General features: G+C 37.2%; 1 protein-coding gene across 4 annotated transcripts in view; it reads left to right on the plus strand.

Moving 5' to 3' along the window:
• The window catches only part of vps41 (VPS41 subunit of HOPS complex), a 78,619-nt gene that overhangs the window by 40,561 nt on the left and 11,872 nt on the right, over nucleotides 1-26,186 (plus strand). For 2 of the 4 annotated variants that reach the window (XM_066723488.1, XM_066723506.1), the window contains exons 5-19: nucleotides 258-332; nucleotides 4,165-4,227; nucleotides 8,424-8,489; nucleotides 12,917-13,036; nucleotides 14,349-14,495; nucleotides 19,688-19,754; nucleotides 20,558-20,655; nucleotides 21,586-21,718; nucleotides 21,831-21,946; nucleotides 22,205-22,261; nucleotides 22,699-22,760; nucleotides 22,848-22,929; nucleotides 24,911-25,003; nucleotides 25,386-25,513; nucleotides 25,772-25,916. In XM_066723488.1, coding sequence (XP_066579585.1) covers nucleotides 258-332; nucleotides 4,165-4,227; nucleotides 8,424-8,489; nucleotides 12,917-13,036; nucleotides 14,349-14,495; nucleotides 19,688-19,754; nucleotides 20,558-20,655; nucleotides 21,586-21,718; nucleotides 21,831-21,946; nucleotides 22,205-22,261; nucleotides 22,699-22,760; nucleotides 22,848-22,929; nucleotides 24,911-25,003; nucleotides 25,386-25,513; nucleotides 25,772-25,916 — 1,452 coding nt within the window. The remainder of the gene's footprint in view (nucleotides 1-257; nucleotides 333-4,164; nucleotides 4,228-8,423; nucleotides 8,490-12,916; nucleotides 13,037-14,348; nucleotides 14,496-19,687; nucleotides 19,755-20,557; nucleotides 20,656-21,585; nucleotides 21,719-21,830; nucleotides 21,947-22,204; nucleotides 22,262-22,698; nucleotides 22,761-22,847; nucleotides 22,930-24,910; nucleotides 25,004-25,385; nucleotides 25,514-25,771; nucleotides 25,917-26,186) is intronic. The other 2 variants (XM_066723496.1, XM_066723514.1) reach the window with 1 other exon arrangement.

The following is a 26,186-nucleotide window of genomic DNA, read 5'->3' on the forward strand; positions in this document are numbered from 1 at the left end:
CATGAACTTTTGCGACTGTCGGATTGATTCCTTTGGGTTTCGGGCGCTGGATTAATAAAAACCCAGGTCCCTTAGATGAAAGGCCAGTTTATCAAAGCTGAGTGCTAATCCTCAGTATGAGTTTGTGTGTAAGTGTGTGCATTCTCTTCTGTTCCCTACTGATCTGACACTAAATGGATTATTAAAGCCTGCTTTTGTCTCAATTTTGTGTGTCAAAGTCTTCACTCCTGATTAGTTTATATGTTTTGCCTTCCCAGAGTCCGGTGAAAATAAATCAGATCAGTCTGGATGATGGCGGGGAGCATGTGGGCATTTGCTCAGAAGATGGCAAGGTAAATTGTGTCTTTATTAATATGAGTGGTGTTGCAGGGCATTAAGGATATTACCATTTACTTTTGATCAACAATGTCTAATAAGAGCAGCACACTTCATTTTTTGCCTGACTTCCCTCACTCGGCAGCTGTGTTCAGGTTCAGCACCTTTCAACAATGGGTAGATTTTTGATGCCCCCTAGTGGGATTACTTTATTTTATGTTGGTCTTCTTTCAAGGAAATAAATGCACATTACAGTACAGTAGTTGATGAGTATATTTGAATATTGCATATTTTTGTAACACTTCTTTTGAAGCACACTTCAATTGTAATGAATAATTATGGATTTTTTGGAAAAACATAAACAGACAAGATAGTGGGAAATATGTTATTTAAACACACTTCCTTGTTTTAGTTTGCTGGTGTTCATTCACTGTTAGTCATGGGATGGCTAAGAATTGAAGGGATAGTTTGTCATTCCTAAACAGGGGGAAAATATGAAGAAATAAATGGTTTAATTTTTGGTACTTCTGTTCAATAGGTAAGATGTTTTCTAAAGAGAAGTATAATTTTAAAAACTGGTCCAGCTTCCTTTGCATTTTAGAAAGTCAGGGCAGTGGAATGTAACTGTGTATACCCTGATTAAAAGTACACCGTCATTTGCAATCAGGATACATCTGTGTCCCAATGATATCCTTGTATTGATTTCCACTTGGCTGTTATCTGCCTTTTCAAGGTGATTATCAATATCAGAGACTCTTTGAGCAAGTAGATATGTATGTTGATATCTCTTAAAACTCACACTCTGTTGCAAAGCAAGCTCTTGTAATCTTTAAAGTGGCAGTTCCAATTAAAATCAATGAAAACTTGTTGTTCCCCTGTGCCAGTTTCATTCTTTTGTAAAGCCCTGTGGTTAAAGTTCATTTTTTTTTATTTGTAAAATATCTGAACTATTCAAGAAGATGGGTAGTGGAAGATTTCTTGCTTATTACTTTCTGAAACATAGATTGTATTTGTTTTTGGGGTTACATATGCCATTGACAATAAAACCAGCAGCCTATTACTGGATGCAAAGAAGAAAGATGTGAAAGCTGCTTGTATTAGATTAATAAAATTATGAATGTTTAGATCAATTATAGTAATATTGATACAGTGTGTCTAAAGACTCATTATTTAAAACACTAGTTATAGTCTTTATTTTCCATACTTCTCTTCTAAGTTTCTTGCTATTTGAATAGTATGTGGTATGAAAATAATATAATTAAATTGCTGGTTTATTCTGTTGTCATTGGGATTGTGGGTAGGGTCTATATGAAAATCTGTTATATTTACATTTTCAATTTAAAATAATGGCTTCATCACAGAAAATATGGCATTGACATTATGTTTATATTCTTCAATTGGAACAATGTTTCTATATATATATATATATATATATATATATATATATATATAAAACACCACATACTAATTAATTTTCATCTAATTTTTTATTCTAGCAGTGAGTACCGAAAGCTATTTAAGTGAATCGGCATTTCCTTTTTTATATAGTAACAGTGATGCCTGTAGGATTTCCCAAAAAAAAAGCAGTAGATACCAGCAATTGTTATATTTCTCTAGCATTTTAACACAAAAAAGTACAACATACAATAACCAAACATCCTAGTACAAATCAGCTAACAACTGAAAACACAAGTGTTCTGTCCCTGGTATGTGCTAAGGGCTGGGGTAGGAATAGGAACAAGAGTAGTTACAGTAACATTATCAAATATAGCTTTACATATTGGTGGCTGAAAATATTATCTTGGCTGTTTAACAGATCAAGGTGTTGTGGTATTAACAGAATGATGAAAAATACAGCAAATGTCTGTATGCCTGCACTCACACACAGATATCTCTCACGGTTAACTATTTCCACAATAACAGGGTGCCAATATTTCCTAAAGTTACTACGTATTTATTTATATTTTTCTTTCAACTTTTTTCCATTATTTGTATATATAACCTTTATAATAATAATAAATAATAAAAACAGATGACTTGCTGTTGAATGTAGCATCCTTTAATTATCTTTGCTGAATCAAAAGAATCCACAAATTGCTCCTGATAGAAAAGCTACATAGTTGATCTTGCAAGCATAAAGACCTTCAAAAGAATACAGAGATGACAGATAGAACAGAGCAATAGATGAATGCATAGAGGTAGGCAGATGGATTTTTTTTTCTGCATCTCTTAACACTGCCTCGTAAACTAATCATTGACTGAAACTGAACTATGAACTTTTCATTTTCTGCATGACTCAAAGCACAGTGAAATAGAAATACATTTTCCACTGCATTATGTGTAGCTTTGTTTAATAGAATAAAAGTTCTTAGTATTGCGATGGTAACTGTAAAGGCAAATTCAGGTTTTTGAAAGCATCTGTTGTTGCATTTGCATTTATTTTACATTATTATTTTTATTAAAGCTTGTTGTTCCTTTTGTCTTTCCGATTTCTTTCATATTTGTTTCTTTAATGGATTTGTGCTTTGTCCTACATACGTGCTTTCTCCACCGAAGGACAGATACTCAAAATGAATGTATGAGCGACTGATATTGCTACAGAAAACTGGCCAGTTGAAAAGGCGATATGATGTATAGGGGAAAAAAAGCCTATACATTGAAAACATTTTTTTTCACTTATTAGACTTATTAGATTTTAGCTCACACATAAAACAACAAAAATAATTATCAAAATTTAATTATTTTTTCATCCTACATATTTGGCTTCATAAATTTCCCTGATAAAGGTCGCTGATAGCTTTGGCCTGGAGTTTAAAGGGCGGCATGTAATTGGCTGAGCACATGTGGGCCCTGCTATCTTTCTCTCCTGTCCGGTCTGCATAAAAGTGCCTGTGCTTTGTAACTTCTCTAAGACTGTTCTCGAGATTGCCTCTCCTGGACTTCTTCCATGCGGCCGCTCGGATTAAATTCCTTTTGATTGACCATGCATCTCTCTATTGATTATTTTGGACTCTTCAGTCGTTCTGTCTACATTAAATCTTGCATTGAGGTGACAGATAGGCAGTGTCCATTCTGGGCTTACAGTGTGAACATAGCAGGACAAGAGCATTGTCTCATTCCTCCTGAAAAAGAAAGAGGGTCATAGCGAGTTTAATAATTGCCAAACCCAAATTTGGGTGAAAAATAATTGGACAATCCAAACCCGCCACAATAAAAGACTTACTGTAACAAGTACAACACTTTACCATGCCTCTACACCATGCACCACCCCACACCAGGTGACAGTGGTGGAGTATGCGGGCAGTGCTGAGTGGACTGGAATATCCTAAAACAACACATGGAGAATCTCCTTCAGTAACTCATACAGAAAGTAACCCTTGGGGACAATGTGGAGACTTAACTGAACCTGTGTGATGACTTCTGAGCAGGAAACAAGGCTGAAAGCACAGTGGACAGGGATACTAGCTTTCTGTGTGGAGAAGCAAATACATTTCCTACAGTATTTCCTCCACCATTATGTATTATAGTTGAATGCACATGCCCCGCCCCCGCTCTCATTCACCATGCCACTGCATTCATTCGCTACGCCAGTAATTATTTGGTTTGCCATTATGTAAATCTTTAAATAGATACAAATATCATACCATGTACAGTCAAAGCAGAAGCATGGGATAATTAGCTACACCCCATGCACTCTTTCCTTTAAACAAAAGAAAGACCATATATTTTACAATGGAAGATCTGTAATTTAATATTACCTATTCATACAATATGAAGCATATTAAATCCTTACCTTTGCTGCAAATGGCTAACCTGTAGCTATTGTCTTTTCCCCTCCATTTCTGATAGGTCCAGGTATTTGGGCTGTACACAAGGGAAGGATTTCATGAAAACTTTGACTGTCCCATCAAGGTGAGATATAACAAAGTGTCATTTATCTGATGGAAAATGTTATGTTATTGCTTTGTTGTTTATTTTGTTGTCATTGGTTTGTCAGTTTAGCTTTTTTGGTTTTCTTATAATCTACTGGTTGTGCACAATACACAAGGATTTATACAGAGATTTTGATTAATGTTTTCTGGCATTGTGCAAACCCCCAGCTCACTTTACCAAAAAGTGCTTTATCCTTACCTTAAAACATGTAAAATATGCTAAAACACATGCAGCCATTTCTGTTCCCCAGGAGCATCAATTATGGAACCATATGATCACAAGTTGCATTAGTTAAAAAATCATAATCTATATTTTTGGTTCTCCTTAAAAAAAAAAAATGTTTTTGTTTAATTAACTATATGACATTTATTTACAAATATTGTTTAAATGCACCTCTGCTTTGTTATTCGGTTTGATATCTCCATGAGTTGTATCTGTGTTATTACAGTTTATTACCAAAGGGACAATTAAAATAAGGGGACATTTTTTACATTACAGTAGATAAGTCATCACACAGGCAAGCTGTGAGTACTGCAAATGGAGCTTTATCCTTTTATGTAGTAATGACTGAGAAAATAAGGGGGAAGAAGATGTTGATAATTGTGGAGTTCAAAGATGTTAACTTACTATAATTCCCAGTCACTTCAGAAGGTAACATATTTGGACTGACTGAAAAGCTGAAACCGAGGTTCAGACTGGACAGGCTAGCTATACAGATCTTTAGCTGTCTCTTACTGCATCCAGACTGTAGTAAGGTCACATGTATTCATAATGACAGTTCATTAAAAAAAAGTCACAGCGACTCCTTCGCACTCAAAACTGTAAAATAGAAGGTCTCTGTACCTTGCAGCTGCTTCGTACTGCCCCTTTTCCACCAAGTGATTGATGTAGGCGATACCAATTTTCCGAAAACAGAAGTAAATTACACCTCATTCAGACGGTCATAGATCACTAAGTTTAAAATTCAAATAGGCTTGTTTTGTTCAGAACAACCTAACGATTAATCCAGTATATTATTTGATTTCTTTCAAACAGAGAAGTTCAGATCCAATTATGTAAATTCGTTGTTAATTGTTTCACTGTAAACAGAGTTTTCCATCTTGACATTTTGAGCTCTCTACGGGTGTGTGTTGCTTCTACCAAAACATGGATGGTCTTGTTTTGATCAGTAGACTGTCTGGTTCCAGAATATGTCATAATTGTTGTTAACATTTTCTGAGATTTTGTATTCCTACTGAGACCAAGTATCCCCCCACCACACCATTTCAGAATGGCGTATGGTGGGTTGGGGGGGGTGGTATAAAAATCAAATTTTTCACATTGTTAGAAAGCTGAGAGTCTCAGCTTTCATGGGATACCAAACACTTGGCAAACAAGCACACGGATTTGAAAGCCTTTTAAGGGTACCAGAGCGGTTTGTCAGCTTAAGGGGTTAAATTTTATCTCCAATTTCAGAGTACATTGAGGCGTTATTATTAACATTGTTATGTTCTTATATGGAAATTGGGCTTCAAGGCATTCAAAATGGAAAACAGGGGACACTACCTCACACAGAGAGTTGTCACAATCTGGATCCTTGGATCACTTAGTTATTAATGGACACCAAACAAGCATGATGCGGCAAATAGCCGTTTATAAACTTTCTTATGTTCTTATTAAACTGCATAAATTTCAATAAAAACTAGACAAATGTAGGTGTTCTAAAACGTTTGACCAGTAGTGTACATCCTAGTACAATGAGCTAACAAGTGCAGACATAAATAAACAATCTTGAGCATAAGGAAGCATAGTTTAATGACATGATTAATAGCAAAAGTGCTGAGCAGCCTAAGAGATTAGGCTGCTGTATTAGGCTGATGCTGCAGATACAGCCTGAACAGATGTGTTTTGAATAATCGCTGGAAGGTGGTCAGAAAATGTGCGGTCCTGACCTCAGTGGGAAAGCCGTTCCACCACTTAAGGGCGAGGGTGGAAAAGGAGCGGGCTCTTCTGGTACAGGAGGACAAGAGTGGTCTGGAGGGAGTGTAAGGATTTTTCCGGGAAAGAGAAGCAGACCCCGAAATACACATTTCCAGTTTATTGAAAACACAAAAATAAAATCTAATACTTGCACGCTCTCCTACAGCGCTTTTAATTCTTAACAGTCGGCTCAGAGTTTCAGCGACCCGTGTTGGGAGGTCTCTGTAGAGATACTCAAATTACTGTTAGAAAGTTTTGTAATCTAAGCACCTTATTGTTGGTTTCCACCAATTGCCACTAAACTATCCCTATCTATGAGACTATTGTTTTCTTTCTTTAGTAATTTTAAGACCTTTACTCCAGCCCTCACATATTAAATGCTACAGCTTTAATTCCTCACCAGATTTCTTCGTTTTTAAGATCATAGCTATGCCTTGTCTTCAAAGATCGATTCAGAGAATTTCTTACAAACAATTTGAAACACAAAGTATGTGTTCTGTTTGTTTCTTGAATTGCTTTACAGTAGCATAAGGAGACACGAGAGTATGTAAGTAGCTACGTGCAGTCTGGTCAAATACAAGTTATAAAATAGACTGACTTTCAACCAGACTGCATAATACATTAGTTATCAATTTTGAATTATATTCCAATGTACTGACAGATGTGGAATTACAATAAGAATCAACAGGTTATGGTTCACATTTCCTTGTTGTAATTTTAGTCCATTTCTGCATCAGTACAGATCACAAAATATTAATTTATCTCTGAGCAATTCCAGATCTAGAGTAATTCTGCCTGGAGGAATGGTTCCCCTTCAGAAGTGCCAGAACTTCACTCAACACAGGAGGTGTCTTGTCAGCGTAATCCATGTCAGATGTGAAATTAATTACGAAGTACTAACTACAAGGGTGTGAATAAATGTGACCCTCATGTTTTCTATTGCTATTGATTACAACTATGACTTTGCTATGTCCAATGCTAATAAGATTACAGTATAATATTTTTAGACTTTTCATTTCAGCAGGACATGTGATCCAATCCTTCTTTTATATGGTGTTTTCGGTTCCTATTTATTCAGTGCTATTAATCAATCAGCAGGATACTGTATATATAAAGGCCCACAATGAGGAGTTAATTAGGCAAACACAAGTACAGTTTGAAATCATTGTATAGAGGACACTACTTATGGGACAAGTAATACAATTACATTTTAAAAATCACTTTATAAAAATACATATTTCAGCATTGGTTTGTAGGACTTGTGGTGTTGCTGACTCAGCACACTCTAAATTCACTGGGCCAATGCTTCATTCCAACATTATTCACCTAATGTCCGCAGAGGTCACATCTTTAAACATTACAGATTTGATTATATTCTGTTTTTCAAAACTCCTTTGTGTGTTTCAACACAGCCGAACGTTATTCTAAACATGTTTATGAACAACTGTGACACCATCCCAGCCTTTGAATCGTTTGCTTTATTTTTGTCTTTGTGGTTTATTTTGTTTAATTAATTGTTACTGTATTGATTAGAAGTTAAAATATATTTATACAAATTGGAAAATAAAGATGATTTAACAGAACAAATGCAAGTGTGTATTTTGTTTAAAAAAATAAATCAGTATATAAACTTAACTCTAACAACAGTGTAAGCATGTCAAAATAAATGCATACAAAATGAATCCTACATTTTGGAAGTTAATTGAAAGCTTCTGGAACTTTCATACAAACTTCCAAAGGTCATCTGTTTCCACAGGGTATAAAAGGAGGTTGCACACGGAAGCAGTCATCATCATGGTCATTGACTGAGGCTGAAAAATAAAAAAAGACTTAACCTAACAGTTTTCACCTTAGTGTCCATGTTCAAGAAGTTCAAAGCTACTGTGAGGAAAGTGGTTTGGGAGGCAAATTCAAACCCAATAGCAAACAGTTGGAGATCTTCAAGAGAGTCTGGCATCATCAGGGTATAATCTTTCAAAAAGTACCATTCAACATTGGCTATATGAATCTGGTGTTCAAGGCAGAGTTGCAAGGAAGAAGTGAACACACATTTTACTTTTGGAATATTGGTTAGAATCAAGTTTTGTTTCTGTCAAATGGTTTACATTAATGTATTTTCTTTACTTTAAGTCCACATGCAGAGCTATATACTAATGTTTTGAGCTTTTACAATGTGATCATATTTATTCAGTGATCTCTCTTTGTACACTCTGTAGGTCGTGGCACTTCATCCTCAGTTTGGACGATCAAACAGCAAGCAGTTTGTTACTGGAGGAAGTAAGGTAGGTTGGAAATAGTATTCAAATGTATTGCCACATTTCCATTTAATCATAGGAGACCAATCACTTGATGTGGTAAGTATAAATGGAGGAGAATTGAGTGTTTTAAGTGCCCAGAACAGAGCTTCTCTCAACTATATCCCAATTGTTGAGTGTCTGTCTACATTTCTACTGAGTGTTCTGGACTTTCTACCCATAGTTTTGCTTAACCCTGTAATTATTTAAACACTTCCTCATAGACATCTTGCACAGCATCCAGAAACCTCTTTTAAAATATATATATAATATTTATACATATATATGCATACATATCACCATCACCATCAGCCAGTATGGATCCACTCCTGGATGAAGGCCTCACCAAGATGTTTCCATTTCCATTTCGATTTACAGCTTCTCTTTGCCATGTCAGGTTTTCAAATTGTATTTAATCTTCCCATCTTTTATGTGGTCATCCTCTAGGTCTTTTTTCACCTTTTGGTATACATTCATAATCTTCTTTTGTCTATCTTTGATCTGTTCTTCTTGCAGTGTGTTCAGCCTATTGCCATTTTAACATCTTCACTCTTTCCATTGATTTTATTTTTCTATCTCTTCTTGTCATTCCAAGCATACATCTTTCCATGCTTCTTTGTGTCATCCACAATTTCTGTATCATTTTTGCATTCAGTCACCAGGTTACATAGCCATACATTTCTCAAATAATTATTTTCATGACAAACTCTTCTGTGATTCAGGATATACATAGCCTATATAAAGTCTACACCCCCTCAGATTTTAATTTATAGAAATAAAAAATCCACTTATATCTGCACACCTATACTCCAAGCTGTTAATGGGAAAAAAGTGTTTATTGTGAAATCTTTTATATATTAAAAATACAACACTGGAATATCAGCACTGGACAAGTCTCCACCCCCTTTAGTTCATACTCATTGGAAGCACCTTTGGCAGCAATTACAGCTGTGAGTCTGTTGGGATGGGTCTCTACTAACTTTGCACACCTAGCTTTGGCAATATTTGACCATTCTTCTTTACAAAACTGTTCAAGCTCTTTCCAGTTCCTTGGGGAGCGCTGATGGACAGCAATCTTCCAAGTCATGTCACACATTTTCGATTGCCTAGGATCTAATTTGAGCTGCTAAGTTGACTGTAAGTGATATTTAGCTAATGTACTAGTTTAGTACAGAACTCTGTTTTAAGCATGAATTATCCTCTGTTAGTACACTGCTTCCAACAGCATCCTCCAAAAGGAGCTCAAAATCATTCAGGATATTGTAAAAAATTATAAGATCTTATACGGGATACAGGATGCTCTAGGATCCTGAAAGATTCAGGATAATGAAGCTCAGCTCAGACAAGCACACCAAGCATCTTTCCCCTTCTGTTGTGTTTTTTGATAGTCTTGCCCAGTAACTCAATGTCTATGAGGTTAAGTTATTTTGAACTTTGGTGGGAGGGGGAGATCTTGTTTAAAAGATTGCTTATTTCAAAGGCATGCAATTTGCTGCACTGCAGAAAGCCACCAAGTGTTGGTACTTGTTCATCTTTAAGCTGGGAGCTGATTGTAATTGCCCCTGAGGGCTAGTAGAAGGACACCAATGGAGAGTGGGGATGGGGCTGTTGTGAAATTCTTTAGATTTAAGGTGGCAATGCACTACTGTGTATCTTGTCCTTCTGTTGCCCTCAGTATAATGGGTTGCATCTTATTTATTTAAAGGTATTCCAGCTGTATAGATCCACTGAAATGTATTATAGAGTTTCTTTTGGGTATTTCGCCAATGCATTTATGTGCTGTTTAAAATACTACTGAGAGCATATCTGACAGTATTGTGGTAAGATGCAGGAAAACCAGGCTTATGAAAAAGGCTAGAGATTTGCAGAGTTTAAAGTAAGACCCATATTTAAGTTTATTATTATTACAAGTGACTTCTTTATGTGATGCAGAGTTAAGATGTAAAATTTTTTAAAAAAAGGTTAACAAACCTGGCAAGAACCATGCCTTTTAAGAATGCATTTCTGTATGATGCTAAAATTAATCTAGTTAAAATCTATATATACATAGAATATAGTATGTTGTTGACAATCCATAACATGACTGTGCACCAGGGGGGTCTCCTGGCTTCAGATCTGTGTATGTGCGTATGTGTGTGTATACATGTAAGCAATATGTGCTTTCCAAATTAGTAACACCTAATCCATTCAAGTTTAAACTTCAGTGTCCTTCCATGGCATTTATATTTTATTCATTTCGTGTAATGGAATGAATAATAATTTGTGTTGGGCATTGGAGTGATTACTGTCCTACCAATGGTTTAAGTTTTATGGATTGGAGCGGTTTACGTTTTATTGATTGGAGCATATGGCAGATGGCTCTGTCCTCAGGGAGATGCCCGACCTCAGGAGGAAAGGGCCAGATGGCAGGTACCTAACAGCTGAAAAGAAATGGCCAGTGTTTCACAATTGGATTCCTCAGTGATCTGGTGGAAATCATACTGGTATATATATGCATATAAACTAATACCACAAAACCCACAAGACTGATTCTGGTCCAGATAGCAGAGGTGGAAACATATAATCTGAAGGCTGAACAGCAAATGACAATGTTGTGTCAATGTGTGTTTTGTTGGGATGGGAGAGAGTTCTAAACAAGCACAGAAGATCCTCCATCAGGGCTCAGTGAGTGAAAGGGGGTTGAATGCAAGGAGATTTACTGCATCCATGTGCCCTCTGGTGGTAAAGCAGAAGACTACATTGGCAATTCAATGGGATGTGCGTTCTATTGTATTCATATGTATGATTTTTGTCAATTTCCCCTAAAGTACTACACACATTTTCAGAAGAACACTCCTACAGTCATGCAAATTAACATGAAAAATAAGTGTTTAATACAAAAGACATCTCTTTACTGTTTTCTTAGGTAGACAGATATGTACTGGGTATTATCTGATTTGCAACAAACTGAAAGCTGCTTAGGAAGACAATGACTCAGTCTTCTCATTTTGTTTGTTTTCATCTTTCTGCTACATTTGTTTGTATAGATTTGTACTCCATGTAATCAAATCATTAGTCATTGCCTTTCCCTCCAACTTCCCTTAGAGCAAACATATGTGTGAGTAGTGTCACTCAAATAGGCATATTTATGGATATCATAAAATACTAGATAGCACAAATATATAGCTATTAAATTGGTGATATTTATGTGGAGTGGGTTGAGTTCGGTCACTTCACTCCAGGATATCACTGCTTTCAGGTAGTTCAAAGACTAAATCCAGGTCTGAATTGAATGTCATTCCCTGGGGGGGAGTAACAGAATCTTTTTAGACTCGAACAGATAAGAAGACAAGGGGACGTGATTTAGATATTCAAGGATTTTCTCAGAGGACATCCTGAGGATCAACAACAATACAATAACGAGTAAACAAGTGGAAACTTGATTTTAAGACTGGCACAATTTTGGGACTGGGCTTTGGGGATGTTTTATTAATTTTCTTTGTCATCCTGGTTATTGATAACATAAGAAATATTCAATGTTCATAGTGTATTTGATTATGATTTTGACTGGCAAGGAAATCCAAAAGAAACTGTGCTAGTATCCAAAAGCCTTAAATTGAAGGTTGTGTGACATGTCCAGAAGTTTGTTAATTCCACATAATTTGCTCTCAGACGAAACATGAAAAATGGCTAATATGGACACCTAAAATGTGGTGGATTCTGTTTCTGTTGAGTGAATGACTATAGCACCATTAAAGTTAAACTTTGTATTAAAAACGTAAGAAAGAGAATAACCTCAAAACATTAAGTTTGGGATGATTCAAAATAATTATAAGTAGTAACATGTATTTATGTATTTATTTAAAGTAGAATTGGAGTTTAAATCTAATCTGTCTAATCTATTTAACTATTTAACAAATTACTTAAACTGGAAATTGTGTTGGGAAGGTGAATATATCAGGTTTATGTATTATCGAGTTAGGTTTTAGGATATGGCTCCTGCTCCTATGACACTATAATTAACTTACATAATACATCTTGTTAAAATGTATGTGGCATCACAAGAAATATTTGTCAGATGTTTGAACTTTAAAATAATGACTTATGAAAAATGCAGTTCATTGTCCTTAAAACAGCTCCTGTATTCCCCCTAACATTAAGTTGTTTTAATCCAGTGATTCATAACATTGAAGGCATATGTCATGTAACCATCTACAGGGTGTTTTCTCATTATGTGAGTCAAAAACATATATATTATCAGTTTATAAGATTTTGGGGGACTCAATTATCAATTTCACACTTTAAGCTGACCTGACAACCAATACTAGGTTTAGGAGCTTTCAAATGGAACACTCTAGATAACTTTTCACTCATGATTTTCTCATGTTTTTTTGCATGTTATTCTCCATTTATTCTGATGTTTTATTTTCCTACAGCTCTTACTGTATGAGAGAAACTGGCTAAACCGGTGGAAGACTGTCACTTTACATGAAGGAGAAGGAACCATTACCCATATCAAATGGAGAGCCAACCTTATTGCCTGGGCAAACAATGTGGTAAGATTAAGTGGTATTTTTCATTTCTCTAAAAGGGCAAAACTCATGAGAGTCATGATCTACCCTCTCAAGCAAAAGTTATCTTTCAATTTGTAGAGCAGTTCTCAATATGGGGAATGCATCACACATGTGGGAGGTTCTGTGGCTGCTGTCAAAGCTGCTGATAAGCCCTTCAGTGGGGTGATGTAGAAGCGAGCCCCAATGTCCTGCATCTTCACTGAACCCCATTGAAGCAACTTCCTCTTTTGCGTCTCAGCTTCATAGGAGATGGTCCTGAGTGTGTTAGTTAAGAACATAAGAAAGTTTAAAAAATGAGAGGAGGCCATTCGACCCATCGTGCTCCAGCCTATTTTAAAATGTTCCCAAATTTTCAGCATCTACCACATTTGTGGTAGTCTATCACAGTTGTGACTAGAGAGCTTGTTACTGTTAGCAAGAGTAAAAAACGAGTAACGTGTTTGTATTACTGTCACTTCCTCCAAATCCGGTAAGAGCTGACAAAGCCAAAAAGCGCTCTTACTTCACTCATGTTCTGGCCAGGCTTTTCAGCACACACTGCTATCTCCCTGGGCCCGGTGACTGAGGAAATAGAAAAGAGAGACCATTAAGCAGCTTACCGCTCCACCCTTGGCAATGCGTTCCCTACCACCCTAGGAGGTGCCAGCCTCAACAGAGCAAAGGTCTTAACCCTCCCTTGACCTCCCAGCCCTGATGAGACCCAGCCGTCTCTGACTCGCAACTAATTTTCGCCTGCTTACGATGCTCAGCCTGCTTTGCCCTGCAGTGCCCTGCAGCAGTGCTCTCCACTCTAAAGGGAGCGAGACACCCTCAGTTAGATCATACACAGATACCACACCTGGTATCTGGCTGAGGGCCATGACTAGGGCCAGACAGGATCTGCAGGAATTGTTTTCATATACTTGACCCTGTGATCCACCCTAACACTTTTGAGTATATTTATGGTGCTGTGGGGCCATGGCAGATTGCTGGAATACACAAGTTGGGACTTTCGTTAATAAAAAATAATCAGTAGAAGAAAATATCTCCTAATATTGCTGGATTACGATGTCCAGCTTTTTATTTTATCAGGTATCCTTCTTTGATCCTTATTGTTACATTTGCAGTGTACACCTCAATTGTTTTTATGTAATATATATTTGTATTTATGTATAGTGTTTGTGATAACATCCTTCCAATTGAAGTGATACAAATGAGTATTAGTTCTTAATCAGGGATCAAGAAACTCAAAATGTCTGAGTTTTACTCCAGCAATTACCTCAAGACTTAATGTGTCTTTCCTGTCTGTTTACAGGGAGTGAAGATCTATGACATCAGCACTAAGCAGCGGATCACCAACGTGCTGCGGGACAATGTCAGCCTGCGTCCAGACATGTACCCCTGCAGTCTGTGCTGGAAGGACAACACCACCCTCATCATTGGCTGGGGATCATCTGTTAAGGTATGGACACACTGTTATCTGCAGTGTCTTTATCCAAGGCAAACCAAAAACAAGATCCACAGAAAAGAAAGACATGTTCCCCACATGCTCAGATGATGATTATGTTGATGGCTAACTTTAATAATAAAACCATTGATTTATATAGGGGATCCCAACCTGGTCAAGCAGGCCAATCAATTTTCATTGTTTCCATTTTTATTGGGTTTCCCACCCTTTGCAAAGTTGACACAAACACAAAGTCTTCACACACTAAAACAATAACGCAAGCTTTTGATTAATACAAAACAGTAAAAGTAAACCATTAGGCACAGAAGAGACATATTATTAAAATATGTTTCTGTATTTAAATTATTATAATATCGTAGTATGTCTGATATTAGTACCAAAACATATATACTGGTATTATTACAGTATTATTATTATATTATTAGTAGTATTATTATTACATTAAGTGAGGTAAAAATAATAGAAAGCACCATTATGAGTAGGGGGTTGCATTTCTGAGGACTACATTTTATAACCTCTATTTCAGTCCATCCTATTGCGGTACTGAATTAGTCATGTCATTACTTCTAATTATCCATATGTAGCATGCAGATTAATAGAGTGGTGTGATTTACGTGGCTACAGAGTTTTGCTTTCTTCTTATTTTTTTAAGAGATAAAGTGACTGAAGTCAGAAAAAATAGTAAACGTATGTTGGCAGGGTATAGCGAATTAGTAAAGATCAATGCCTCATGCCCAGAGTAATTCACAGAGTGCAGATTTGTGTGTTATTATAATGCAGGTCTATAGGTGTGTTTCATCTTTGGTCCAATAATAAATGGCAGGTTTTGCAAAATTATATCCATTGGTGTTCAGTGCTTCAGGTGGATATTGTTGCATGTGTTTGCACAATGAAATGCTTTGATATAGTCTGTATGTCCATTTTTAGGTTTCTCTTAACTATGTCAATTAATTGATCTCAATTGCAGTTAATTGATTAATTAACTCATCATAATTAGTTATTTTCATATTTATCACAGGTACTATCACAGGTGATTTCCTAATTGTTATTTAGATGTGCTTATCTGGAGTGGCAACAAATTTGAAATACTGCTTAAATGATATTTTGAAATGAATCCTCATGTTACACATGCTTGTTTGGATTTCATAGAGACATCTACAGAAATATACAACATTTTCAAATGAGAGGGTATACATGCTTTCTTGCTCATTATTCTTGTGCATTGTTATCTACAGAGAGTATGCACATTGTCCACAATAGGAAATTAATTTGCATACAATTATGTATTGAATTTCACTTTATTATGTGAGACTTCTTTGAGTTAAATGAGTGTATGAGTGTGAATTACATTTTCAGTATGGAGATTTTCATTATTATGAAAGGTTATGGAAATGTTTTCTCTGCAACTTTTGCTAAAAGAATTTGTATTTGCAATAATAATAATAGTCAATCAGTCTCCTGCAATGAATTCCCTTTATCACAACTGTATATGTATTTAATGTGTCCCTGAATTTATTGGAGAGCTGCTGTAGAATTGCCAACAGGTGCAAGTTTAGCTGAACCTATTTTCCACTTGAGCTCCTTCATTACGCAGCTCAGCCTTTTGGTAGATGAGGAGTCCAGTTTTTTATCCAGAAGGCTAAATGAGTAATGCAGTGAATACTTCTTTCACTTTATCTTTAGTGCTGTTTCAGATTATGCCAATGACAGAGGTTAAAATATATATACACAAATGTATATGCAGTCTTTTTGCTGGTGTTGATGTCAGCAGCTTTATGTCTTAAATGTGTGGGGTCAGAGTAGACGGTTCGACTGAGTGAAGTGGTAAATCTACACTAAGTTTCTATTTTATACATGGTAACCAGGAGATGGAGATTTTGGATTTAACATTAGTTTATATTAAAATTAAAGATAACAACAACCAAAAAGTTAAAAATTGGGCCCAACTGTTTAAATAAGAGATACCAAAACAATTGGCCAAGATAAAAATTAAAAAGCTACCAAAGTAGACTGAGACATTATTACATGCTATGGGAAATGTAGGAAACTCATAACAAAGCTGTTCATAGGCCTCTGTGTGCTATTACTCAGACGAGCCCTCCCCCTCGGGCTGCTCATCTAGGCTGTGCAGACACACTTCCTCCTAAAAGTGACCTCACAACTTTGGGAGCTATTTTCTTCTACTGATTGTATTTGTTTAATGAAAGGCCCAACTCCATCTGTGCCAACAGGGCACAAACACTGCAACAGCATGGGCCTATTCAATATAAAGGAAAAGGACAATTTTCTGTTTATGTGCAGATTCTGAGCCTCTGAAGAAACATAAAAGTTCACATTGTATTACTTAGTTGTAAATTATTACTTTAATGTAATGTTCATTACAGCCCACCAGATACAGGTTTTTTGGGTTCTATACCGATGATCGGGAAGCTTAATTTCACGATTATTGATATATCTGCCTGTTATTTTTTTGGTTAGCATACAAAACAGACATTTTCTAGCACTTATCACTTAAAACTCTCCCTGTCAGAGAGAAATTGTGTCAAATATGCACTGAATACAGGATTTTTACATTTTACATAATAAACTTAACATTAATTTTCATTATAAATAACAACCACAAATCAAACATTGTAAAAATAAATTAAATACATTAGAATAAGGGAGAAAAAAGGAAAAATATAAAAATATGCATGTTCTATACATTAGAACAAAGACCAAGGTATATGAGCAATTTCACACACAAATAGAAAAGTGTGCATGTTCTATACATAAGAGCAAGTAATATGATAGTGATAAGTGCTGGTCTAGTTTATATTCGCATTTTACATGCGTCAGGTTCTCTCTTGTCCTGCTCAGCACTCAACACTGCTGCTCACACAGGGGCAGGTTATAGTGCAGGCAGCACAGCACGACACAGCACAGCTGCATTTGTTTAAAAATAAATAAATAAATAAATAAATTCCCTCGAAAGTGTTCCTTATTTAATACATATGATCAATGTATTGCAATACGAATCACAGCCAAAACACGATTTAGGATTTGAAACAGTTTTATAAGTGTAATGTACAGTTTCAATTTTATACGACATTGTCTGAGAGATGCGTTTTTCAGTCTCATTTTCTTTAGATGTTTTACTGTGATCTGAGCTTGCTTGTCATTTGGTGACATGTTTTGTTTGCTGATACCCAATCAACATCTTCAGCGAACATTTCCTTTAATTACTATTGTGAATTTTGAATTGCGATTTAATTAACGTTTAATTAAAAATGCACTTTTATGCCATAATCTACGGTAATCTTCAGTTATGACAAAAATAAACAATCAAAACCATGGATACTCAAATGCAGCATGTCTTTCAAAAATACTTTCTATTGGTTATGAGTGTTTTAATAAAACACTTGTTTATTGGTTAATCAGCCCAGTGTTTCTCAGTGGGTGTGTGTTTGTTTCACCATGGCACTCAGTAGTGCGCGCAGCACCGCAGCACATGAGAATCACTGTGGAGTTGGAAGCTTCCAGCGGATACTTAAGCACCATAACTATGTTACAAAATAATGGTAAAAAATTATAATATCGACTGTAAAATAAAGATGTATTTATTTGTTGTCTGAAGTCTGACGAAGGATTTTATGGTAATTTGAAAAAAATATTTAGCCAATAGTTTGAGAATATATCGGTGCATTATCGGTGGAATGTGCCGATACAGATATTTCTGTAATGGCCAATATCGTCTGATAATATCGGTTCTCCGATATTTCTGTCAGGCTCTAATGTTCATAAACTGTATAATGTACAGTGAGGGAAAAAAGTATTTGATCCCCTGCTGATTTTGTATGTTTGCCCACTGACAAAGAAATGATCAGTCTATAATTTTAATGGTAGGTGTCTTTTATACAGGTAACGAGCTGAGATTAGGAGCACTCTCTTAAAGGGAGTGCTCCTAATCTCAGCTCGTTACCTGTATAAAAGAAGCCATCAATCAATCAGATTCCAAACTCTCCACCATGGCCAAGACCAAAGAGCTGTCCAAGGATGTCAGGGACAAGACTGTAGACCTACACAAGGCTGGAATGGGCTACAAGACCATCACCAAGCAGCTTGGTGAGAAGGTGACAACAGCTGGTGCGATTATTCGCAAATGGAAGAAACACAAAATAAGTGTCAGTCTCCCTCGGTCTGGGGCTCCATGCAAGATCTCACCTCGTGGAGTTTCAATGATCATGAGAACGATGAGGAATCAGCTCAGAACTACACGGGAGGATCTTGTTAATGATCTCAAGGCAGCTGGGACCATAGTCACCAAGAAAACAATTGGTAACACACTACGCCATGATGGACTGAAATCCTGCAGTGCCCGCAAGGTCCCCATGCTCAAGAAAGCACATGTACAGGCCCGTCTGAAGTTTGCCAATGAACATCTGAATGATTCAGAGGAGAACTGGGTGAAAGTGTTGTGGTCAGATGAGACCAAAATCGAGCGCTTTGGCATCAACTCAACTCGCCGTGTTTGGAGGAGAAGGAATGACCCCAAGAACACCATCCCCACCGTCAAACATGGAGGTGGAAACATTATGCTTTGGGGGTGTTTTTCTGCTAAGGGGACAGGACAACTGCACTGCATCAAAGGGACGATGGACGGGGCCATGTACCATCAAATCCTGGGTGAGAACCTCCCTCCCTCAGCCAGGGCATTGAAAATGGGTCGTGGATGTGTATTCCAGCATGACAATGACCCAAAACACACAGCCAAGGCAACAAAGGAGTGGCTCAAGAAGAAGCACATTAAGGTCCTGTAGTGGCCTAGCCAGTCTCCAGACCTTAATCCCATAGAAAATCTGTGGAGGGAGCTGAAGGTTTGAGTTGCCAAACGTCAGCCTCGAAATGCGTTTTTCTGGATTTTTTTGTTGTTATTCTGTCTCGCACTGTTAAAATACACCTACCATTAAAATTATAGACTGATCATTTCTTTGTCAGTGGGAAAATGTACAAAATCAGCAGGGGATCAAATACTTTTTTCCCTCACTGTATCAACTTCTTATATCTACAATCCTCTTTATCAAAACTGACCTAAAAAAAGTAGTGTGCTTTTGACCCTCATAATTTCAGCCCTTGTCCTTTCTGTTTTACTCGAGAGGCAGCGGTAGGAAATTATTTTTGTACGTTTTTTTTGTTTTGATTTTCAGATCTGTGCAGTAAAAGAGCGGGACCCAACAGAAATGAGAGACCTGCCGAGCCGCTACGTTGAAATTGGTAATTTTTGCCTTCTCTGTTTCTATTGTCCTTTGTCTTGGCAAGCTAACAAGGGGAATGAGGGTAGTTTCTTGCGTGAAACAATCTTGTCTTATGATGTGCAGACTGTCAAGGTCACCTTGCAACTTGGAATTTTTACCCAACTGCCAAGGCAATATAGAGGGCTGTGGGATCAGCAGAAAACACAGCTGCAGGCATTTACTGTTATTCTTGTACATGATAAATGGTTTCTGACATACTGTTGTGCCAGGTTAGCTTAAACGCCACATTTAGCAAAACAAAATGTATTCTTCTTTTAAAAGATCTGCTCAAATTTTTAGCTTTCACAGAAGCAGAGAGTGGTCCTTATGCTTCTATATTTATTCGTAGTGATGTGCTTCGTGGTGCCAAAATCAAATCAAATGTTCAAGGCACTCAGACTCAATGTGAAAGTGCAGTGATCGCAATGATTGGTGTTAGTACTTGAATTTAAAAAGACATCTGGTGTTGTTTTGGATAGGATTACTCCAATCCAGTCTTTTGAGGGGTCACTGGGAATGTTCTGTTATTTCCAAGATGTGCCGCCTTACAGAGCTGAAGGAAAAACAAAAGTTATAATTCTGTTGGAGGAGGCTTCACAATGGAAATCTATTTTATGTTAGATACAGCAACACTTTTAGCCATTTTCAAATGCCCATGTGTAAGCCAGAGGCAGGGTTGTGTGTGCATATACATTTCCTGCTACGATTACCACCTCCTATGGCAGAATGACTTTGCCAAGCTTTGAAAGGAGCAAAATAACATTCAATGCCTTTGTCTTCCAGTGTCTGCGTTTGATACAGAATTCTACATCAGTGGACTGGCGCCTCTGGCAGACCAGCTTGTGATCCTGTATTTCGTAAAAGAGATCGCCGATCAACCGGTAGGAAATGAATTCCATTCTCTTACTCATGAAACAACAGTCCTCTATAGGAACTTTTTTCACTGTTTTCATATTCCAGACATTAAGGACAACATAATTGTGGCCTCTCTTTTAGTATATATGAATACATCTATAAAGATCTGTATATATATATGAAAATCACACGACTGGGGCCACACCCAAGTAACTCTGCCCCAGCACTTAGTCTCTAGCATTGAATATCTGTTTAATAACAAATTACACCTCACCTCATTAGTGAAATGCTTTCAGCTGCTCCTTGCTGGCCTCTAGCATCTCTCCATGGTGCTGAAGCTGTTAATATAGTGGAGCCTTCACCGGGCAGTAGCTGGGAGCTGTCTGGTGCTGAACCAGGCCATTCTTCCTGCTGGACCCCACTTCCTCCACCAGTGTCGTCCTGGTGGATGGCTTGTATTTCCAAGCAAAGTTACCATGATTCCAGGTCTAAGGGTAATCATGATGCTTTCTATTTACTAAGTCTCACTTTGCTGGACACCCCTGCAGTTTATCACAAATTATGAACCCTGTGTTACATGTTATATATTTCTAATCAGTCAGAAAATCAGTCACCAGTGTACAGACATTGAACTGAATGTGTTTTTTCTATGCAAGACTATTTTCGCACTAATTATAATAGTTGCAGTTCAGTTTAATCAATATGAAGGAATGTATGAAGGCTTTGTCTTGGGTGTAGATGGCCGAAAGCAGTATTTTGGGGACTTCACTCCCTGCTATCACTTATCAGTGGGATGTTATATCCATATATAGAGATCAGTGGCCTATAATGCAATGAGCTGGTATCGGAGACTTGTCATTTTCTTTGCTATCCCCCAAATAAATATTTTTATTTTGATAGACCCTCTTTAAGGAGGAAGGATAAGCGCAGTTCTCAAGTGGCTCTTCTTCTCTCAGCAGGAGGAGGAGTTCCGTGCTCGACCTCGCCTGGACATTATCCAGACCCTACCAGAGGCCTATGAAGAAATTTCCTCAGACGCCCTCACCGTCCGGCAGTTTCAGGAGAACGAGTGCAGGGACTACCGGCTTGGTGAGACTTTTTAATGTTACATTTTTATGTAAGCTAATGAAAACTCGTAATACGTAAGATACACATCTCCTTTGAAGGTCCAAATCGTTCATTGTAAACTCATTTCTCATAGAACACGCCGAAGGGGAGTCTTTGTTCTACATTATCAGTCCTAAAGACATTGTAGTTGCTAAGGAACGGGATCAAGATGACCACATTGACTGGCTCCTTGACAAGAAGAAGTATGAAGTAAGTCTGGCTGTTGAACACTTTCATATTCCACATTGTATTCTTATAGTATTGGAAAGCAGTGAGATAAGTTAACTGTTTGGTAATCAATGAATGGGCTTCTGTATCTTGAAATATGGATGATGGTAATACATTCCCAACATTTAGTATTCTGTCCAAACCATCTGTACCATCTGAAAGCTCCAAGATTGGAAATGTTAGGTATTAGTATTTCCAAATAAGAAACTGAACTTAAACAATTTGCTCTTTATGCTACAGGAGGCTTTGATGGCAGCTGAGATAAGCTACAAAAATATCAAACGGCATGAAGTTCAGGTATTTTTTGTGTTTTTTTGTGTTTCTATATAGAAAATGTGTTTTTAGACCAAAATGAAAGATACCTTACATAGTCTATGTATATGGTTCAGTAGATATGCCTCTCCTGAGAAAACTCAATTTTCCATGGCATTGTACAACTAAAATGACTTCTATTTTGAATATCTTCTTTCAATTTCTTAGTTTGTCTTCCTACTCAAATCTGTTATATTGATTTTCCTATCGACTATTGTATTTGAAACATTTTTTAAATTATTATTAAGGTCAGATTATGACATAAACACAAACATCTTTGTTAACATTAAGAAATGACAATGACAATGCTTCACAGAGTTATTTTTTAATAAGCACTTGAACTTTATCTTTAATAATGTACTCGGCATTTACTTTGTTTGAGGAGTGCTTTTGGGTTTCAGGTATAATTTCCTTGTTTTCAGAAAATTGGTATCGCCTACATCAATCATTTGGTGGAGAAGGGGCAGTACGAAACAGCTGCAAGGTACAGAGACCTTCTATTTTTCAGTTTCGAGTGCGAAGGAGTCACTGTGATGTGGATTCAATAGGACATATTTATGTTTCTGTTTAGAAAATGTCAGAAGGTGCTTGGAAAGAACATGGACCTTTGGGAAAATGAAGTGTACAGGTTCAAGACAATTGGACAGCTTAAGGTAAGTTATATTGAATAGCCATCTTAAAAGATTTAACAAATCATGACTTTAAAAAAATGTTACATGTTTTTAACTGTGTGAAATCTGCAATTCTTTCAGAAATGTATACACAGAAGTATGCTGTTTAGATTTTTTACATGTTATTTCTTTAAATTGTTCTTTAGACTGAGGGAACCGGTTTTCTATAAAATGACATATATAAAAATAAATGATCTGTTACAGAATTATAATCCATGAGCATAAGTCTAGACTTGGCTTCTGTCAGTATCAATTATGTGATGATGTACAGTGAGGGAAAAAATTATTTGATCCCCTGCTGATTTTGTACGTTTGCCCACTGACAAAGACATGATCAGTCTATAATTTTAATGGTAGGTGTATTTTAACAGTGAGAGACAGAATAACAACAAAAAAATCCAGAAAAACGCATTTAAAAAAAGTTATAAATTGATTTGCATGTTAATGAGGGAAATACGTATTTGATCCCCTATCAATCAGAAAGATTTCTGGCTCCCAGGTGTCTTTTATACAGGTAACGAGCTGAAATTAGGAGCACTCTCTTAAAGGGAGTGCTCCTAATCTCAGCTCGTTACCTGTATAAAAGACACCTGTCCACAGAAGCAATCAATCAATCAGATTCCAAACTCTCCACCATGGCCAAGACCAAAGAGCTGTCCAAGGATGTCAGGGACAAGATTGTAGACCTACACAAGGCTGGAATGGGCTACAAGACCATCACCAAGCAGCTTGGTGAGAAGGTGACAACAGTTGGTGCGATTATTCGCAAATGGAAGAAACACAAAATAAGTGTCAGTCTCCCTCGGTCTGGGGCTCCATGCAAGATCTCACCTCGTGGAGTTACAATGATCATGAGAACGGTGAGGAATCAGCCCAGAACTACACGGGAGGATCTTGTTAATGATCTCAAGGCAGCTGGGACCATAGTCACCAAGAAAACAATTGGTAACACACTACGCCGTGAAGGACTGAAATCCTGCAGCGCCCGCAAGGTCCCCATGCTCAAGAAAGCACATGTACAGGCCCGTCTGAAGTTTGCCAATGAACATCTGAATGATTCAGAGGAGAACTGGGTGAAAGTGTTGTGGTCAGAAGAGACCAAAATCGAGCTCTTTGGCATCAACTCAACTCGCCGTGTTTGGAGGAGAAGGAATGACCCCAAGAACACCATCTCCACTGTCAAACATGGAGGTGGAAACATTATGCTTTGGGGGTGTTTTTCTGCTAAGGGGACAGGACAACTGCACCGCATCAAAGGGACGATGGACGGGGCCATGTACCGTCAAATCTTGGGTGAGAACCTCCTTCCCTCAGCCAGGGCATTGAAAATGGGTCGTGGATGGGTATTCCAGCATGACAATGACCCACAACACACAGCCAAGGCAACAAAGGAGTGGCTCAAGAAGAAGCACATTAAGGTCCTGGAGTGGCCTAGCCAGTCTCCAGACCATAATCCCATAGAAAATCTGTGGAGGGAGCTGAAGGTTCAAGTTGCCAAACGTCAGCCTCGAAAGCTTAATGACTTGGAGAGGATCTGCAAAGAGGAGTGGGACAAAATCCCTCCTGAGATGTGTGCAAACCTGGTGGCCAACTACAAGAAACGTCTGACCTCTGTGGGTTTTGCCACCAAGTACTAAGTCGAAGGGGTCAAATACTTATTTCCCTCATTAATATGCACATCAATGTATAACTTTTTTGAAATGTGTTTTTCTGGATTTTTTTGTTGTTATTCTGTCTCTCACTGTTAAAATACACCTACCATTAAAATTATAGACTGATCATTTCTTTGTCAGTGGGCAAATGTACAAAATCAGCAGGGGATCAAATACTTTTTTCCCTCACTGTATGTTGCTTTCAGAGAACAGGAAAAAGGCCAGATTATGACATTATCAAATTTTTCCATGTTTTACATATAAAAGCAATTTGTGTCTTGTTCAGAAGCACATTGCTCTGTTTCCCACAGGCAATCAGTCAGTATCTCCCACGTGGCGACCTGAGGCTGAGACCTGCCATTTATGAGATGATTCTTCATGAGTTTCTGAAGAGTGATTTTGAGGTAAGTCTAACTTAACTTCCTTGGTTTTCTGACTTGGCGAGAGTAACAGACCTTTGTAATCTCTTACTAAGACATGAACAGCATCCCTCAAATCCAATTAAATACATTTCTAAACAAACCCACTGATTAAAACATCTGATCTTAAAAATGCTGTAAGGAGTCCTGCAATGTCTTGATCATAATTATATATATATATATATATATATATATATATATATATATATATATATATATATATATATATATATAATTAAATAAATTGGTAACATTTCAGTTGTTTTTTGTGTTTATTTATGATCTAAAAATTCCAAAAACTGCTGGTGAATAAATTTAGAAATAGCAATTTACTCCAGCGCTTCAATAGTCTTCTCTGTCATTTCAGGGCTTTGCTACACTTATACGAGAGTGGCCAGGGGAGCTTTACAACAACATGACCATTGTCCAGGCAGTGAATGACCACCTGAAGAAAGACTCCAACAACAGGACACTCCTGACAACACTGGCTGAGCTGTAAGTGACATAAAACATACTTTCAAAGACTTACTCAATCCCTTAATGAAAGAATTTGCACAGTTGCAGGGATTCACCATAGGGGATCTTAAACATTTAAGTCTTAAGACTGTAAAGATATTGCACCAAAGTAAGGTAGAAAGTCCCAGGACGTCAAGGCTGTAGAAATTCTTAAAGGTGTATAGTCATATGGGTGGGCCCACATACATTTTTATGTATTAATTTATTCGGTGAATTGTCTTTCCATGCTCTATCCAGGTATACGTACGACCAGCGCTATGACAAGGCTTTAGAGATCTACTTACGGCTGAGACACAAAGATGTCTATCAACTAATCCACAAACACAACCTGTTCTCCTCTATTGAAGACAAAATTGTTCTTCTGATGGACTTCGACAAGGAGGTAGGAGCAAGGATTGCACGCTGCTAATCTTGTTTGACATAATATACTGTAAGGAGTTTTATGTAGGAGAAAATCAAAATAAAATAGAATACACATTGAAACATGAGCTACAGAAGTAAACTTTCAAAGAGATATTGCATTGGAATCAAAGTTAACTCAAGTAACATACCTGGATGTTTATCTTCACATTTGTGGTTACAATTTTACAGTTTTATGGTAGAATATATAATTGCACAGCAGCGCAGAATAATGTCTATCCCAAACAACTAC

This window comes from Amia ocellicauda, chromosome 2 (assembly GCF_036373705.1).
Source record: "Amia ocellicauda isolate fAmiCal2 chromosome 2, fAmiCal2.hap1, whole genome shotgun sequence".
Taxonomy (NCBI): Eukaryota; Metazoa; Chordata; class Actinopteri; order Amiiformes; family Amiidae; genus Amia; species Amia ocellicauda.